Source organism: Rhipicephalus microplus, chromosome 4 (genome assembly GCF_043290135.1).
Source record: "Rhipicephalus microplus isolate Deutch F79 chromosome 4, USDA_Rmic, whole genome shotgun sequence".
Lineage (NCBI taxonomy): Eukaryota > Metazoa > Arthropoda > Arachnida > Ixodida > Ixodidae > Rhipicephalus > Rhipicephalus microplus.
The window spans coordinates 59,409,382-59,426,592 of record NC_134703.1 but is presented as its reverse complement, the minus strand read 5'-3'; the positions used below and the strand labels follow the sequence as shown (position 1 = coordinate 59,426,592).

The 17,211-nt window shown below is 43.6% G+C and overlaps 2 protein-coding genes and 1 long non-coding RNA gene across 4 annotated transcripts in view; 1 reads left to right on the top strand and 2 right to left on the bottom strand.

The window, feature by feature from the left end:
• RabX4 (RAS oncogene family member RabX4) overlaps positions 1 to 8,921 on the bottom strand; it is a 150,574-nt gene extending 141,653 nt beyond the window's left edge. The window contains exon 1 of one of the 2 annotated variants that reach the window (XM_075892826.1): positions 8,734 to 8,921. In XM_075892826.1, coding sequence (XP_075748941.1) covers positions 8,734 to 8,857 — 124 coding nt within the window. In that variant the 5' untranslated portion in view covers positions 8,858 to 8,921. The remainder of the gene's footprint in view (positions 1 to 8,733) is intronic. The other variant, XM_075892825.1, reaches the window with a different exon arrangement.
• On the top strand, positions 49 to 16,593 carry LOC142814285 (uncharacterized). Its single transcript, XR_012894899.1, has 2 exons — positions 49 to 162; positions 16,391 to 16,593. It is a non-coding gene; the product is annotated as an uncharacterized LOC142814285 (long non-coding RNA).
• Positions 10,102 to 16,595, bottom strand: LOC119172019 (histidine triad nucleotide binding protein 1). Its single transcript, XM_037422984.2, has 3 exons — positions 16,461 to 16,595; positions 15,599 to 15,703; positions 10,102 to 10,428 (listed from the first exon to the last, which is right to left on the bottom strand). The coding sequence occupies exons 1-3, from the start codon at positions 16,569 to 16,571 to the stop codon at positions 10,264 to 10,266; spliced, it is 381 nt and encodes a 126-aa protein (XP_037278881.1). The 5' UTR covers positions 16,572 to 16,595; the 3' UTR covers positions 10,102 to 10,263.
• Between the last annotated feature and the right edge of the window lie 616 nt (positions 16,596 to 17,211).

Sequence of the window (17,211 nt, the reverse complement as noted above, 5' to 3'; positions counted from 1 at the left end):
TGTGCAGTAAAGTATCCTCATTTAAAAAAAAAAGATTTTATAACTCACAGATTTTAGCGTCCTTCGAGAAAAACTCGACGGGCCGAGGACGCCGCTAGGGGCCAAAGGCCCCTCGCCAAGAGAGACAAGGAAGTTTATTGCAAACTGGTAACAACATTTCAGGTGAGTGCAACTGTCTGGTGTAACAACAGGACTGGGACCGATTAAGGCCAGTCTATTATTACGACATACCTTCAGCATCATCCTTGGCGCTCACGAGCGCAAAGAAAAGCTCCCCTCAAAAGAGCACTGGTCACATGCGTATTCGTGTGCGCCATTTTCCAATAACTGATGCTATCTTGATCATGGGTTTGCCGGTGATCAGACGTTTACGATATGACAATCTGATCTTCTAACGCGATAGCGTAAAAGAACTCGTTTTGCAGAAATTACGCAGTCGATGCCGTTGTAATTTTAGCAAAAGATCATTATCTTTGCGCGACCGAAAAATCGAGAGAGATTTAAATAAAATATTCTGGTTCTTAGTGGAGATCGAATCCGGGTCGTTTGCGGGGAAGTCAGGTGTTCTACCACACAGCCACGCCTCCGCTTTTGAATGAAGTGAAAATAACTCGATCGGCTTGGAAACGCAGTGAAAGTAACTTTTACACTTTACAAACACACGCATCCTGCATACATACTTCACAATACAACATGAAATATGGCCGTAATAATGCGCGGTACAAGCGTGCATTGATATTGGGCGTCAGAACAGTTTGAAACAAGTCGCCCACTACAAAGGGCACACACATTATTGTACCCTTAAGGTCACATAGCGGGTGCACAGCAGATTCGAAAAGATGCCAGAAGTACGCACAATAGGAACAGAATATCGCTGTCGCTTTCAACTCTTAAAGACGCAGCATAAGGGTCCCCCAATTTTTTATCGCACTGACTTGTCAATTCGCATTGCCATTTCCCATTGAAAAGAATTGCAGTCGTTGTTTCCTGTGGCAAAATGATTGATTGATTGATATGCGGGGTTTATTGTCCAAAAATTACGATATGACTATGAGAAACGCCGTAGTGGAGGGCTCCGGAAATTTCTATTACCTGGGGTTATTTTACGTGCACCCAAATCTGAGCACACGAGCCTACAGCGTTTCCACCTGCATCGAAAATGCAGCCGCCGCAGACGGTTTCGATCCCGCGTTCACGGGTCGGCAGCCAAGTACTTTAGCCGCTAGACCACCACAACGGGGCTGCCTGTAGCAAACTGAAGTTCTGTGCTGCTACTGGGTACGTTGATTAAAGGTCCAATTCCAGGCATGGAGGAAGAAAACGGTTTGGAGGGAGCATCGCGCAATGCGACGGAAAATGAATAAATAAATAAAAAAAGAAAAAAATAGAGAAAGTGAATGAATGAAATCAGTGCGTCCCGAACGTAAAAGCCAATTTTCGCTTCATTTTCCCGATTGAACGAATTCTCCCAACTTTTTTACCCTTTTCTTATTGAGCAGAATGAATACTCATGAACAGAGCACGAAATGATCATACGAGAGATGATCGTCGTAACGATCTACTAGTGGCGTTATTTCCAGTATATAAATCCAACTTTCCTGTAAAAATAAATATGTAAGTAAATAAATAAATAATATTTTGGGATATAAAATAGGACTGTAAAAAACGTAGAAATGCAAATAGTGCCCCATAGGTAGTAAATATGAGGCCTAATTTGATGCTACTTCTTCATCAGAGCTGTTTCGCACAGGCTGACCCGCCGACACTGTAAATGAATGCGTGAAATACACGTCATCTTTACCCCGAGGCCCTGCGAGAATCCCCGAAAGAAAAGGCAAGATTGTATAAGGTGATCACTTACGCATCTTCTAACAAGTCCCTGTTTTTACAAAGTCATCAAACGCGAACTCAGTGCTTAATGAGACATCTCACGTTTTTAATAAAATCAGCTTCGAATCAACGGCACCTTAATTGTTATCTGCAGGCGTTTACTCCTCGTTTATTACTCGTCAGGCAAAAGAGGAATTAATGTGGGTCTGTCTATTCACAATTAGGCTCGGTGGCTAGCGACTGCAGACTGGGAAAGAGCGGACACTACTGCCACGGCGCAGCCAGAAATTGTTTTTGAGGAGCTGGGTTGGAGTGGGGGCTCAACTATACTTAACGTATGTTCGTGCGTGCGTCTGCACGCGTACTAGTATATACAGATGCAAAATCAAAAAATTTCGAAGAGGGGTTGGGAGAGGGCGTCCAAACTTGCCCCTTCATCCCTCTGGCTCCGCCAGTAATACATCGCGTAATATTAGAGAGTATTAGTGAGTGCTGGTACACCAAGTTGCATGCGTACACACGTTCTTGCGTTGCTTTGTGTTCCCAGCTGCACCTGTGGAGAATATAAAGGAACGCGAGAGCACACGTACGCAGGTAGCTTGGGGTATCCAGCAAATACTTTCTATTATGTATGCATACAGTACGCAAGCATGCTACGAAAACAAAGATGGAGCAATGGCTTTCGCCCATAAAAAAATATTAAAGCTAAGCTCAAAAGGTGCTTTGGTGCGCAGTTCAGGAGAAGGAACAATGAGTAAATAAAAAGAGGGATAAAAAAAGGGGGTACAAATAAGCGGGAAAGAATGAAGGAAATAAGTACGCCAAGTGAGGCGCGCACATGCTGGGGGTACTTCATTTAATGAATTGGGCTAACCAAGGAAACTTCCCGGACCGGGCTCGCGGGGAAGATTTGTTTTATCAGCGTTTAGCAGTGCTTACGCCAGCATCGCGTCAGCTCTCTTGATTCGCTCGCTGGGCGAGCTCTTACAAACCCACGACAGCGTTGCTTTTATTGAGCATTTTGTCTTCCATTTCTGTCGCTTTTGCGGCGCGCTTCTGTACAGGAAGTTAACTGGGATCGCATAGTTCGTTGCCATAATCAACATCCTGCTAAACTTAATTCCCACTTATCTCTTATGTTTCTTTACATTATTATTGTTATTATTATTATTATTATCGATTATTTTTGCGCCACTTGAAGGCAACAGTGAAAGATACCAAAATTAACTGTGAGCAATAATATATATTGCGCGTACAGGTTGCGGAATTACAGATAAGCGCCTTTGAAATGATATGATATCACATCGTCATTCAGAATAAATAATGGTGAAATAACGGTCGGCAGTACAGTGCAGCCGATGTCTGATTGCCAAAAATCATGCACAGCTTGGGGCCATAGAAACCACAGCCTCCGCCCAATTTAATCAGAACGCGCTTTACTTTCTAGCTTCAACTGTTGTACGAGCTATTAGAGATCTTTAGTTGTGCGCGTTCCTAGAAACTTGCCCCCAGAACAATCAATTTTTTTTCTCACAACCTTCGTTTTTTTTATTTATATTTGGCAGAATATGGGAAGGTAGGCTATACGCTAGAGCCGGTTATCCCAACATCACGGCAGTAATGTACGGGATAAACACACAAACAAGAAAAATTAAGAATAAAACAGAAAAAAAAAAACTAATCGAAGGCACTGTGTACGTACTATATACATTATAGGGCTTATAATGCATAAATGAGCACAGTATGTATGGTCATAGTCCAGTTTATTTATTTATTTATTTATTTATTTATTGAAAAATCCTTACAGGCCCTTTACAGGGCATTGAGTAAGGGAGGTAATTGGTGAAGTTTTACAGATCACACAAAATAATTCACAAAGCGTATCACAAATAATTCACATATATATCGGGATCATCACATTGCTGATAGAGTACGCAAAAATAGCGGCAAGGTATTGTATGAACTAAAGACAGTTCATTAGATTTGTGTTCACTAAAAAAATCACGTAGGGCGCTCACTGCGCGGCTTTGATTAACCATCACAGATGTGATTTTATTGTTCGGCTTAAGCGCCGGCTGCGTGTGTTCGCCGACTTCGCGGTTTTCTCCTTCTCCATTGTTTTGCTGCTTCCTTTAAATTTAAAGGCCGTCTGTGCTTCCACGGTGTTTTGTGCAGCGAATAGAATGCCCCACGGCATATGTCTGCCGATAAAGGACAAGTCGCAGGAGGCGCGCCCTCTTACTATATCCCCATTTAGCCAACCGTAAACACGTTCTGCCAAGAACCAATATCAATAGCTGCCAATGGGTGCCACGTGAGTGGCGATACCTGTGACAATCATCGTTTATATTAAACAACGAGCAATTTAATAAGAACGATAACGTTTTCCCCCCCGTTCATGTTAGATTATCCCATCTTAGCTCAGATACGCGACTTGTGAAAGGCGAGCGGTGGTTTACTTTGGCCTGCCGTATTGACTCGTCTACAACAGGCATTATAAGCATCGTCCAGTGTTGGCCATAGATGATAGCCAATGTCACCAATGGGTAGTGTCGAATCAATTATTTCTGATGATAAATCTGACTAAATAATCACTGTTGGCTTACACATGGAGAATCTATAGGTTGCTATAATATATTAGAGTTATATAATATAATAATTGGTGGGTTTTAATGTCCCAAAACCACCATATGATTATGAGAGACGCCGTAATGGAGAGCTCTGGAAATTTCGACCACCTGGGGTTTCTCAACGTGCACCTAAATCTAAGCAAACGGGCCTCAAGTATTTTCGCCTCTGTCGAAAATGCGGCCGGCGCGGCCGGGATTCGATCCCGCGACCTGCCGGTCAGTAGCCAAGTGCCTTAGCCGCTAGACCACCGTGGCGGGTCAATAGATTATAACTATTGATGTTTAGCGTCCCAAAAAACACTATATGATCACGAGGAACGCAGTAATGAAGGGTTCCGGAAATTTCGACGTGCGTGCGCTGGTGCACGTTCGTTAACGTTCACATTTATTTAAGCACGCGAACCTAAAGTATTTTCACTTCAATCGAAAACGCGGCCGGGATTCGTTGCTGCGATCTTCGAGTCAGCAGTCGATCACAGTCTGTGCTGTTATTCCGGGCGATGCCGAGTGCTGTCATGTTGACAAATTAGTCCTCTAGTTAAGTCTGATTAGTCCAGGAAGCTGATACTCTGATTGGCTTAAAATACCGCCACTACAGAAATGTGACAATATGGCGAAATTTTGACAGTGTCGTGAGCATTTCGCGCCAGTGCCGCCATAAGTGGGCTAAATGACTGGCTGATGTTGTATAACGTAGGTTGATGCAGTCGGTTCGTTGTTATACATTGCGACAAAATGAGCAGTGATACGCGTTTTCACTTTCTAGAACATGGTACGATTATCAGGCACGTAGTAACGAAGAGCTCCGGAAATTCGCGATCACCCGGTGTCCTTTAATGTGCGCCGACATCACGCAGTACAAGGGCGCCTGCTATTGCACATCAATCGAACTGCACGGCCGGTATCGAACCATTGAACTGCGGGTCAGCAAACGAACTCCACTGTACCCACACGGGTTAGTTTCACTTGATTTCCTTTTCCTTCCACTTCGATCATCGAAACTTAATTTCGTGCATGCAGTTTCACCGTTATCATGTGCGCGAAGTGATCCTGACAGCTTCCTCGAAGTGAAAGCCTCAATGGTGTCAACGACGACGTCATTCGCGCGTAAGCTTCTTTAATTCTCCGAGCTGGTTCAAATAGAAGGAAGGGAATCGAATTCGGTGCAGAAAAGAAGAGAAGGATGTACGCTAACAACGTAAACGACGACAACCCATCACGTTCTGTCAATTCAAGTCGCCTCCTTTGTTCAGCGACCATGACTCTGGCAGAGCTCCTCGACAATTCTTCGCCAAGTTATTTGCCTTCTTGTATATATGTCTCTTTGTACTATCGGTTTCCGGGAAATATGTCGTTTAAGACGTTGCCGCCTCGGCATTTTATACGAAGCGAATCGAACAAGTAAGCTAAATGAGGAAGCTATGTGCGATAACGATTTGTTACTCATTTAACCTGATTCCGTCCGTTCCTCACTTAACCGCGCGCTAGAAAATGACGCGCCAAGTCACGTCACACCTCAGGTTTCATTTGGAGAATGGAAGAGAGAAGAAACGCACGAAGAAACGAAATAAATAAATAAAATAAGAGAATCGAGGTGAGAAACGCGTGAGCCATCGCGAGGGAACCGAGGAAACAGAATGCTGTCAGCACGATACCCGGCTTGCAGCTGCTGCGGCATCGTTGCCGTGGGACTTCGCAGACGAGCGCATTGTTTGTTTAGTTCGACTCCGGTGTCAGAAACACGTTTTGTCTGCGCTAGCGAGATAGAGCCCGATTTGTGTATGTTCGGCCTTCTCTTTGGTCACTTGTCGGTTTCTTTAGGTGTATAATACCCCAGCGCGCACTCACGCACACACGCACGCCGATACACGCGCACACACACCGATCACATTGCAGCTGCGGGTCGCTAGACAAAGCTCGCGGTGCGCGGTCACATTCGGTTCTCTCACGCTATGTGTCCTCTGTACTTTCATTTTTTTTTTAAAGTAATGCGGCCTCTTTTTCCTGTGTTTGTGAGACGGCGATTGTTTGGGTTAGTTGGCCTAGCAGGCCCGTTTCCGTGATGAAATTAAGGTAGACCGTGACGACAGACAACAAATTTTTCAACACAATACCACGACTATCCACGGTGTCCGGTCGTATCGTACCACCGCTACGGTGAATTGTTTGTTAATGTCAGACACATGGGAGACAAAGCGCTAAATCAATCGATCGATCAATCAATCAATTCTTATGCTTATGAAGCAACGCGCACACAAGCCACAGAGCTCATGAAATCCATTTACACAAATGCTTAACAGGGTACATATTACGCTGCAATGGCGTAACAAACAAGCGAGGGGAAGAGGGGTGGCACTTTCCTACCTTGTTTTTTTTTCTATTTAATAAGTGTATATATACACCCACCTCCAAAAGCCCATATTGACATAAAGGAGAGTTGACCCCCCAACCCCCGGCTAAAAAAATAAAAAATTCTGGCAACGGCCTCGGCCATACTGCAATGAAATGATGGCATCACTCATCTGTGAAGTTAGCCATGTGTTAAGTGTATAACTAGCCTTTCTGACAATGTGCTCAAAATCTTCAAGTTCCCAACTTACAAATCTATCAAATGACAGATGGCTTCAGTCCATATCTGTGTAGAAGGCATATAACGTCGAACCAATTCATCTGACGTGCACGCAACATACAGCGCAGCTGCGAATAGGGATTTCTCGAAGTGTCATATCACCATTATGAGTACAGTAGCGCGTTCCTTTTATTCAGCTACAAGATCTGTTTTAGCACCGATGGGCGTGTCGATTGTGGCTGACGAGTTTCTGGTCGGAGCGTTCACATTCATATCCGGAATACTAAACTACATGCAGTCACAATTTAGCATATTTGAAACTATTCCCTTCGTCCAATGTGAATGTATATCTGCGGCGTATCCAGGGAGATGGAGGGGGTTGACATCGACCGTCACCTGATTTTTTCTACTTCGCATGTGTACAAGCACACGCGCACGAACACATACATGTCAAGCATGCCCCCCCCCCCCCCTAAAAACAAAACAAAAACTGGCTACGCTTCAGACAGGTTACCTACTAATAGGCAAAAGCACAACCTGACTTATTGTACTGCACCAAAACAGACGAATATATGTCTTGTCAACCTTTAGACAAAATACGTAATCCCTTCGACATATGTGTAACAAGCGCATAGCGCCTTCTAGACTCAACAACAATGGACAAACTGCCAGCCGAGTAAGTCAAACGAACAGATGTTTCCATAGAATGCAGCGAATGCTTTTAATTGGCGCGCGCTGCGCAACCTTTGCGTATCGTTGCTTAATTCACCCAAACAGCGGCCGAACATTGACACGGCCGGGTTACTGTCGCAAGCAAGCGCTGTTCAGAACAAAATGGTTCCTTCCCACGCGCAGCAGCAATATAATGGCATTACCGCGCGACCTAAGTCGTCTCGCCTCTACTACGATTGGAGGATATAAAAACTTCACGTTCAACAACAGCTACGACCTTGGAAGACCCGCCTCCAAGCGCCGCAAGAAGAACAGCTGGACAGTTCGTGAGGTAAGTCAAGTGCACAGTTGCACGCAATTATCTACACACGGACCGTCCAAAGCGATCAAACGGACTTCGACACGAAGAAAAGCGAAGGTACGGTGGAAATCAATGTGGTTCTACAAAACGGAGAGGGGGGAATTCCCCGATGCGCACCGGACCTTTGCCGAAATGCCGCGCGGTGCACCGCTCTATCGGTTGTCCACACGTACACCGTTTCGAACGGCGCCGGCCCAGCGATGACTCATCGTCCGCATTGTATTCTTTACACAGCTAGCACGGCAAAGAGTAACGGACCGTTCTCCACATCTGTGTTTCGTCTCGTTAATCCGGGGCCGACTTAATCAGTATCCGACGCCGAGATTTATTACAAGCGTCACCTCCGAAGCGTTTTAAAAGCTCCGCGTGCGATAGCCACAAGCTTTCGCCGCGAACACAGATGTTTTGCGTGCAAAACGCGAACCCAGCTCAACAGGTTCGGTTTGAGCCGTCGCAGAGCTACTTCAGCGGGAGGCTTTGGGTCTAAATTAAACCGGTGCACTGCGAAGCGAAAATAGGCGCACCCCGAAAGGCGGAAATGCGGTTCCGAGTCGTCGACCCTATCTCCGGGCTTTCTCCACACAACTCGAAAGCTCTCGGGAGAAGACCAATTTACAGGGCAGAAAAAAAAAAAAAAATTGGGGACACCGCGCGCACGACGGGAGACTCACCGATCGTGGATATGTAGGTGTCGTAGAAGCGCTCGTCACAGAATCGGTGAACGATGCACGTCTTGCCCACATTGCTGTCTCCCAGGACGAGGATTTTGAAAATGGCCGTGAAGTCCACCGCCATGTTGGCCCCAACTGACAAGCGGGCTTGAAGCGGGATCGATGTGCTGCCCCGGGAGAGGGGAAAAGGCGGAGGGGACGGCGAGTTTCCGGCGGATGTGGCGTATAGCTCGCATCTGCTGCCGCCGCGTCGCATTTTCTTTTTTTTGTTGTTGTTCGCGTCGCGCGATGCCGCCGTGGCTTGACAGGCAAGCAATCAGAGCCATCTCGGCACGTCAAGTTACTGCATGACTTCACCCCTCCTTTCCAGGCACTATGCCGCCTTCGAAGGACAAATTGAAATCCGCATCTGGCGCCCCTTGTGAAACTGGCGTTTTGAACTTCGTTAAGAGCGAAATTGCGGTGCCTCCCCGCTACCTGTCACTTCAAGTACCGTTGGTTTAATATGTTCGCTTGCTCACTCTCCTATGCAGATATTCACAACCGCTAGCAGTGATCAAGCATAGTACACCCGATAATCTATAGGGCAATTTCATACCAATGGAAGGAATAATTCTCGTTCTTCAAGCTCACTGGCTCAGCAAAGATTTTATCATTGAATGACGAGTTACTAGAAACCAAGAGTGCCGAATCTGAAACGGTTTTTGTGTGTACTTACCAAGATCTTTGAAAGGGGTATATTACGGGATTAATGTGCATTAATTAAACCTCTCCCGTTTCATGATGCATGTTAGCACCCTGAGATGCCTTTTCAGAAGGTGCCACACAATAATGCATCCCGAAAAGCTTACAATAAAGCGAATGACATTGTTCATATCAAGTTATTCTATGTAGGCTGGAACAATTTGAAAAAAAAAAAAAAAGTGACATTTACATTTACCTAATAGTTCCTTAACTGTTCTGCAAGATCTAAAACAGAAAAGCTCGGTGTGTGCCCAGCACACAAAAACGAAAGCTTTTTAGGTAAACTTTATACGTACACAAAAAAATGCACCGAGGCCATCTGAACAACATATAAGCTTATACAAGCAACATTCAACTTTTTCCTCGAATTTTTTTCCCCTCATCTACGATTTATACTCAAAACATAAACCTTCCCATGCCTCATTATCTGTCGTCTTCAGATTCGTGCAATTGACAAAAATTGAACATCTCACCCATTTTAACCACAATATTTTGCATATGAATGCTCAGAAATGTAAGTTCACAACAGTTTCCACCAGCCATGAAGTGCTTGCTGTTCTGGCTGTGCTTTTGATTCGCAACCTTTGTGCTAGCATGCAAAATATAATCAACAGTAGCAAGAGGTGCTCAAACAGTCAATTTGTTTATTGATACTCAAACTTGCAAACCGGGGCCTTGAACACAGGTGCAGACTTTCACCACAAGTTATAGCAAAGTAGTTGAACACACCAAAGAAATAAGTAGCCTGAAAATTATGCATGGTTTCATGCGGGAAATGGACGCTAGTTAGCCTGGAGGCCAGCCAAGCTGACGTCCACCGAGAACGTGAATGTGGACATGATAGACGGACTGGCAACCCTGAGGACCGTCGTTGATCACAATGCGGAAACCCTTGTCCAGTTTTTGTTCCTTGGCCACTTGCTGCGCCACGAACAAAATGTGGCCTAGAAGCTAGAAAAGTGGACAGGACAAAGGAAAAGACATGAATACACACAAACAACAGTATTGAGGAAAAAAACAACCTAAAAGCACACATTTGATACTTGACATAGTTGTTGAATTGAAGACCAACTACAAGTGAACTTTAGTTGTCATAAGACGAGTTTCAGATAAAGTTGGGACGAAGAAGCCTTTGTGCACACTACTGTTTGAATAAATAGAAAGTGTCACACAAATCCAGAATAAAACTAATTTTCACAATAAGAAGCACCAAAATAAACCCGTCATAAGTACTTCCTGCCTGTTATGCATCAAGAGGACATGTCTTAGAACAGTTCTTTGGTATTTCCTCAAAAATAATGTTTTACTCAAACGTTATGGGAGCAGCGTGTTTGAATCGTGCATAAAAGCGAGAACCACCAAGTGCCCGCATCCTCTGTTTAAAGGCTACTAAAAAGACGGCTATGCCACTACCAACCCGCATCCTGAAAGAGTTCACTTCAGTTGTATTTACAATCGGCACAATATGAGTTCAGTCAACAATAAATTTTGTATGGTTTGGCATTTAACGTGAACAAACTAGAAAAGCGTAGTCACAATAAATGCTTCACTACTTTCACCTTCAGTATGGTACCTTATCAAGTCTTTGAGGCAACAGCACAAGCAGAGTACGATAAATAAAACTATAATTCATTATGAATGCATTAAGGAAGTGTACATTCAAGGACCTGTTTTCTTAGTTAGACACAACATTAATGAGATCTAACAGATAATAATGCCAAGGAAAGTACAGGGAATGTTATTAGGAGTAATTTTAATGTGAATGAAAAAAAAAAAGAAGTGGACGAAAAGATAACTTGCTGTGGGCAGGGAGCGAACATGCGAGCTGAATAAAGCATCTTATGCTCCACCAACTGAGCATCGAGTTCGACATAGGTCTTCAGTTGAGCGTGATAGTATCTCATTAATACTATCAACACATAGATATTTTGCACATCTTCCTGAGACAAGTCACAAATGGCTGACCAATAGTCAGGGCATGGACAAAAATGCAAGCAAGCATGAATTAACGCAGTAGTTGTCGACCCAAAGAATATTCACGGGTTAAATTAAACGAAGTTATAAATTCCTGCAAAGCTAACAACCAAGAAAATAGCAACGTTTTTTTTTAGCAAAATGTTTTTAGTTGTAGGCGCGGTATACTATGCATCACATAGAGGAAGACAGAGAGGTTGGGAAGACTTCTTGAACTAAATGCATTTGTGCCTAATGCATAAATGCTTTTGTGCCTTAGAAAAAAACAAACTGCTATACTTCTATGAATATGATGTCCCACGAGGACAGATCGAAAAGCTTTGCAACTAGGCTGCAACTAAATATGCGACAGCGATATCTCTAAACCTTTTTTGCCGGCCATGTCTGCAGCCTAGTAAGGCCTGAATATCAAGTGTTGCAGTTTGTTATTTAATCTGAATCATTCAGTCAAACAAGGCATCTTGCCAGGTTCAAGCTCATGAGCTGGAGCACTATCAAATTTTTGTGCAAAGAAGGAAGTTCTGCCAATTAAATCCACGGTAGTGCAGTAAATATGCGTGGCAGTGAAGGTGCATCATATGCTACAGTGACTTGATGGTTCAATTTGTTCAAACATGGCTGTGTACACATGGAAAACGGCACACTGTCAGGGTGGCCAAACACTTCAACTAATTTGTACAATACAGCTTATGCAGAGAGCCTCATCATAAACAATTGCCAAATCAAGATGTCTGAAGTCAATGAAGAATTGCACATTTATTATGGCAGTGCTTTCACTATCATTCACCATGTCTTTGTTATGTTCGAGGTCTCATTGTGATGGGTACTATGATAGCTCTCAGTGCAAGGTGGGCAATGCAGTGTATATTCATCAAGGGAACTTTCATTTATATTCAGGCGTCCCAAAATATTTTCACTCCTGCCTTTGTGACCGGGAATGAGGCATAGCTGTTCCACTGGGACACAGAAACTGAACACCAGTCCATGCGATGGAGGCATCTGGGGTCTACTTCACGGAAAAAGTTCACAACTAAGTACCCATGAATGAAAGTGATGGTAATAGCTTTCTGGAATGCACAGGGGATCCTCTCATTTAGTATCATGAAAACAGCCGGACGGTTACAAGCAAATACTATGACAACATTCTTCAAGAACTGCGTAAAGCCGTTGTGGAAAAATGCTGAGGATTAGTGACAAGAGGTGTCCCCCTCCTGCACGACAACACCCCAGTTCACAGGTCTTGTGTTGCCCAGGCTTACATTTAAAATTGTGGTTTTCGAACAGTTGGACCGTGCTGACCTGGCCCCCAATTAAACGAATTTCCCAATTTAAACGAACACCTCAAGAAATGAGGTCTGTTTCGTTGAACTTGCTTTAAAGTCCCACAGAGTGGCTTGGCAACCAAGAAGAAAGTATCATTTTTTTTTTTTTTTGCAGGGTACCAAAAGCATTGCAGAATAAACGGAGACATGTATTAACGTGTGGAGAGATGTTAAAAAAAAATTTTGTTTTTATGGTCTCGTAGCTTCCCTACCATGCAAGTGCCACGTAGCTTCCCTGCCATGAAAACCTCTTGTAGTTCATCGTTTTTTTGGTTCTGGTATATTATTTGCTGCCAGTTGTGACACCGCATGTGTGGGCTCGTACTTTGCTTGCACGAACATTTAAAACAATGAATGTTAACTACAAGTGTGTGGAGCGATACATGTTGCCGACCGAACTTCTTGCATAGTTTCAACAATTGTTAAATGAAACATAGTAGCACAGACTTCAAGTACTATTTGCACAAGTAATTAAATAAGATCAAATGAGTAATCAAATGATAAAATCAAATCAGATACTTCAAGTCGTAATTCGATGAGTACCTGTCGCTTATAGCGAGTGCCTAGAGCATCTGCAAAAACTTGAAGGACACTTCAGTGTCACCTTCAAGAGTAGAACACAAAGGAGTAATCAGGCCCCGTGCACATCGCCTTCCCATTTGCTAGCCTGCCTTCAGCTCTCAGTGACTACCTCAACGAAGCTCATGACTGCCGCAACAGCTCATTTTGTTAATGCTTTTGCAGCTGACGATTCAATATGAGCACTTGGTAATGGATGGGCCTTTAGAACACTCACTTGCTGTGCAATTCACATGTTTTCCTGCCTGGCGTCATTTCATGCTTCTTCCATGCAATATTACACGCGTTAAGAAGATGCCTTCTCACGAAATTCATACAGTTCCTTTCTGAAGCAGTTTTAAGCAATAGCGTGGCTCTGCAGTAGAACTCGTGCTTGCCATGCAGACAGCCTTAGGTTCAGTTCTCAGTTTAACCAAAGATTTTAATATCTTTTATTTGCATCTTTCTCAATTTTTCATAGTCTTGCATTGTGCAAATATTTTGATCACAAATAAGATTTTTTGCACACAATCAAGAATGTCAACACCCACACCAAATTGCTGCAAAATGAGCTCCAACTCTTTGCAGCAAGGTGGTCTTCTCAGGCAACCACCTTTTCTTCATTTTTTTTTTTTTCACCTTCTAACAAGTCAGCCCAGCGCGTTGGATTTTCAATGGCAAATTTTTTTGAAGCTTTTGACAATCTGACAAAACTGACGCCACCTTGTTTGGGCTTCAATGTGGCATGCTACGTTTGCTTTCTACCGGCTGCTATCAATCTCCAGGCGCTAGATAGTGTAGGCGATATATTTTATATTTAGTATGTGCTGTTCCTATTACGTTGATAGTATAGGAGAGCATGTTCAATGAGTTGCTAGCACTAAGGAGTTTAGAACTGACGAGCTGTACTCAGTTAGTACAGAGCACCATGTCAAAGAAGTTGGTGGTAAACCTGGGGTGACCACAGTGCATGAAGGGTCTTAGCAGGCTGGCGACACATATGGGAGCGACAGATGCGGGCACGCCGACCACAGAAGCGAACGATGAACAATGGCACGCTAGCAGCTTGCACCGAGCGGCCGCTGACACATCGTTGAGCACCATCAGCAAGAAGATATCATTATCATCATCGTGGCTAAGGCTTGGATGAGTAAAGACTTGTTCTTTTGTGCCTCAGTATCGTCTCTTAGGCATTCCTGGCCAACCGCCGTCAGAACCTCACAATATATATAGTCGAAGTTGGAACTTTCCTGAATTGTACGATTTCTACTATCGACATTACATGTTGTCCAGATCACCTTTAGTCTGCCAACACGAACGAAGTGCTCATAGCGAGTGTACTCGTATTGCCATTATTATGTTGACAATAGTCAGTCATCATGCCATCGAAGTTGCCAATACCAAGAAATCTAAAACCGAAAAGCTGTACTCTACCTGTATACTTAGCATCAAGACACTGAAGTTGATGACCTGCGGTGACCAGCATGCATGAAGGCCCTTAGAAGGGTGATGGTATATTTTATATTGTTTTAACAGAGCTGTTTTGCAAGATATATATACAACCGTCCTCAAGAATGTGTGTGTGTGTGTGTGTGTGTATATATATATATATATATATATATATATATATATATATATATATATATATATATATATATATATATATATATATATATATATATATATATATATATATAGCGATTTTTAGAGGAAGAGGGAAAAAGGCACTAATATCTGCCTGCCTGTGGGTGACACGGCAAAGTGCCACAAGAGTGACATGAATGTGCGCTACACACAATCCCACTTTGCTCCTGCGGGGAAGGAGCACCACTTTGCGACTTTTCACCAAAAGTGACCTGTAGACGCTTCCTACAGGTCACTTCAGCTGACCACCTCATATCTTTTGAACTAAGATTGCCAATTTTTTGTTTCTTGTGAGAAAATAACTTTCTGCAAAAGTTGTTTTTTTTTTTTTTTCAATAAAACTGTTTCCCGCCAACAGCAGAGTTGCGTGCACCACAAAGTTAACGCTGTAGCGTTTATAAGAGGCAGTTGGGCCAAAAACAGCACTTCATAACAGGCTTCTTCACATCACAGTTGTCCATTCTCACACTTAGCAGCCAAGTACTCTGCCGTAATAACAAACTCAATGCCCAACAGATTCCCGAGCTAAGTACTGAACGTAGTCACCAGCTAATTTTGCAGACAGGTGTGCTTAGGGTCATTTAAAGAGCACCTTTTTTACCACAGTGTATAGTGTAACTTACAGCCTTATCATCCTCTGTTGCCTTGGAAAGCTGCGGAATCGGCTTCCTTGGGATCACCAAAAAATGCACAGGGGCCTGGGGGTTGATATCGTGGAAAGCTACACACTGAAAAAAAAAAAAAATCAATTTCAGGATAAATATCCTCATTTAAAGCGCGTTTACCGCGCACTACGGAAACGGGCAGTCGCTAAGCGCAGAAACACTTGCAGTTTAACAACAGCGAGAAAAGAAAACGAACAAAAGCATTCTTTTATTTAACGATGCAGTCAAGGCTGATACAGCATGCAAAAATCGCGAAAGTTGCAACAGTCACCATATGGCCGGCGTGCATAAGAAATTAAGCCGGTATGCAAGAGAACGCAAGCAGGGTGTAGTTTCGGGGGGCGCAAAACTTACTCAATTTACCCGATGCCCATTCTAAACACCCAAATAACTTCGGAAAGGCCACCTGTGGATTTACAAGTTGTTTACTATTGACCTAGCGAACAAAAGTAATGCGGCAAACCGATGTCCACATGCGAACATCTTGTGGCACGATAGCATTGCTACTATACGCCGCTAAAGGTCACGGCTACAATCTACGCGATCTGTGGTCATAAACTGCGACATGATACAAACAGGCAGCCAACCGATCTGATAGGTTGGCGTTAGGCTTAGGTAGCAAGACACCGGTCAAATGCTACACATACAAGGTGATTGCGTGGCCTACTGCCAAAAACAGGTTTGCAGCAGTGCATTTTTCACCAGTGACCCGCATATCGAACATTGTGAGCAACTACTTATTGCTTGCAGGGCTCTCGTAGCGGGACCCCACTAAAGAGACCTCCAAAGCCACATGTCAGAAGTTTGGACATCTACTTACCTTGTCATCTTCGTAAATAAACTGGGTAGGTATGTCACCTCTCACAATTTTACCAAAGATGGTGTCTTCTGTTTCACTTGCTAGCTGCGCTCTTTGAACTTCGCTAGCCATCTTATCTAACAGTAGGCACAAATACCGGCACGCGAAAGCACCTTCTCGAATAATCTTCGAAGGTGATGTGGGCGGGGTCAAGCGCCTGCCCACTACGAAGTGGATGGCGCTGTGAGCGCTTACGATGGCTTAATGACCAAAACTAGCAAAAACAAATGCTCGAATATTCGGCATTGCAGAGATCAATCTAAGAAAAGGGCAGGTGCCCCAGCACCGTGGTAATCAATTGATGCGAATCTTATACACATGTTCACAATGTGCAAGTTCAGAATAAATGCGAAGCATGCATGTTTGAGAAATGTGCCTATATTGAAATGCTTCGACGCCTACACAACACGGGCTCACCTTGATTTATTACATGGTCTAATGATGATATCGAAGCTGAAAGCACCCGCCGCGCTCAGTTTCAATATCCCCATTAAAATCAGACAATTAATATCTCAAAATACGTGCAGGTTTTGCTGTTTCTCAAAATGAAGTATAGGAAATAGCGGTGGTTTACAGCTTTCCCTGATGTCAATAAGAAGTTAACAAGCTTCTGTTCATTAATGAACTCATTTACATTAATGTAACTTTTGCTGTGGCGAAGCATACTTGCCCCGAGGTAGAGTGGATGGGCAAAGACGACGAGAGCCTGTAT

What these genes read in the sequence shown, in the direction of transcription:
- LOC119172019 (XM_037422984.2), bottom strand. Translation starts at nt 16,571, where the DNA reads ATGGCTAGCGAAGTTCAAAGAGCGCAGCTAGCAAGTGAAACAGAAGAC. An exon ending in TTATTTACGAAGATGACAAG is followed by an intron (nt 15,704 to 16,460) that starts GTAAGTAGATGT and finishes TTTTTTTTTCAG; the next exon opens with TGTGTAGCTTTCCACGATAT. An exon ending in CAACAGAGGATGATAAGGCT is followed by an intron (nt 10,429 to 15,598) that starts GTAAGTTACACT and finishes CCACTTTTCTAG; the next exon opens with CTTCTAGGCCACATTTTGTT.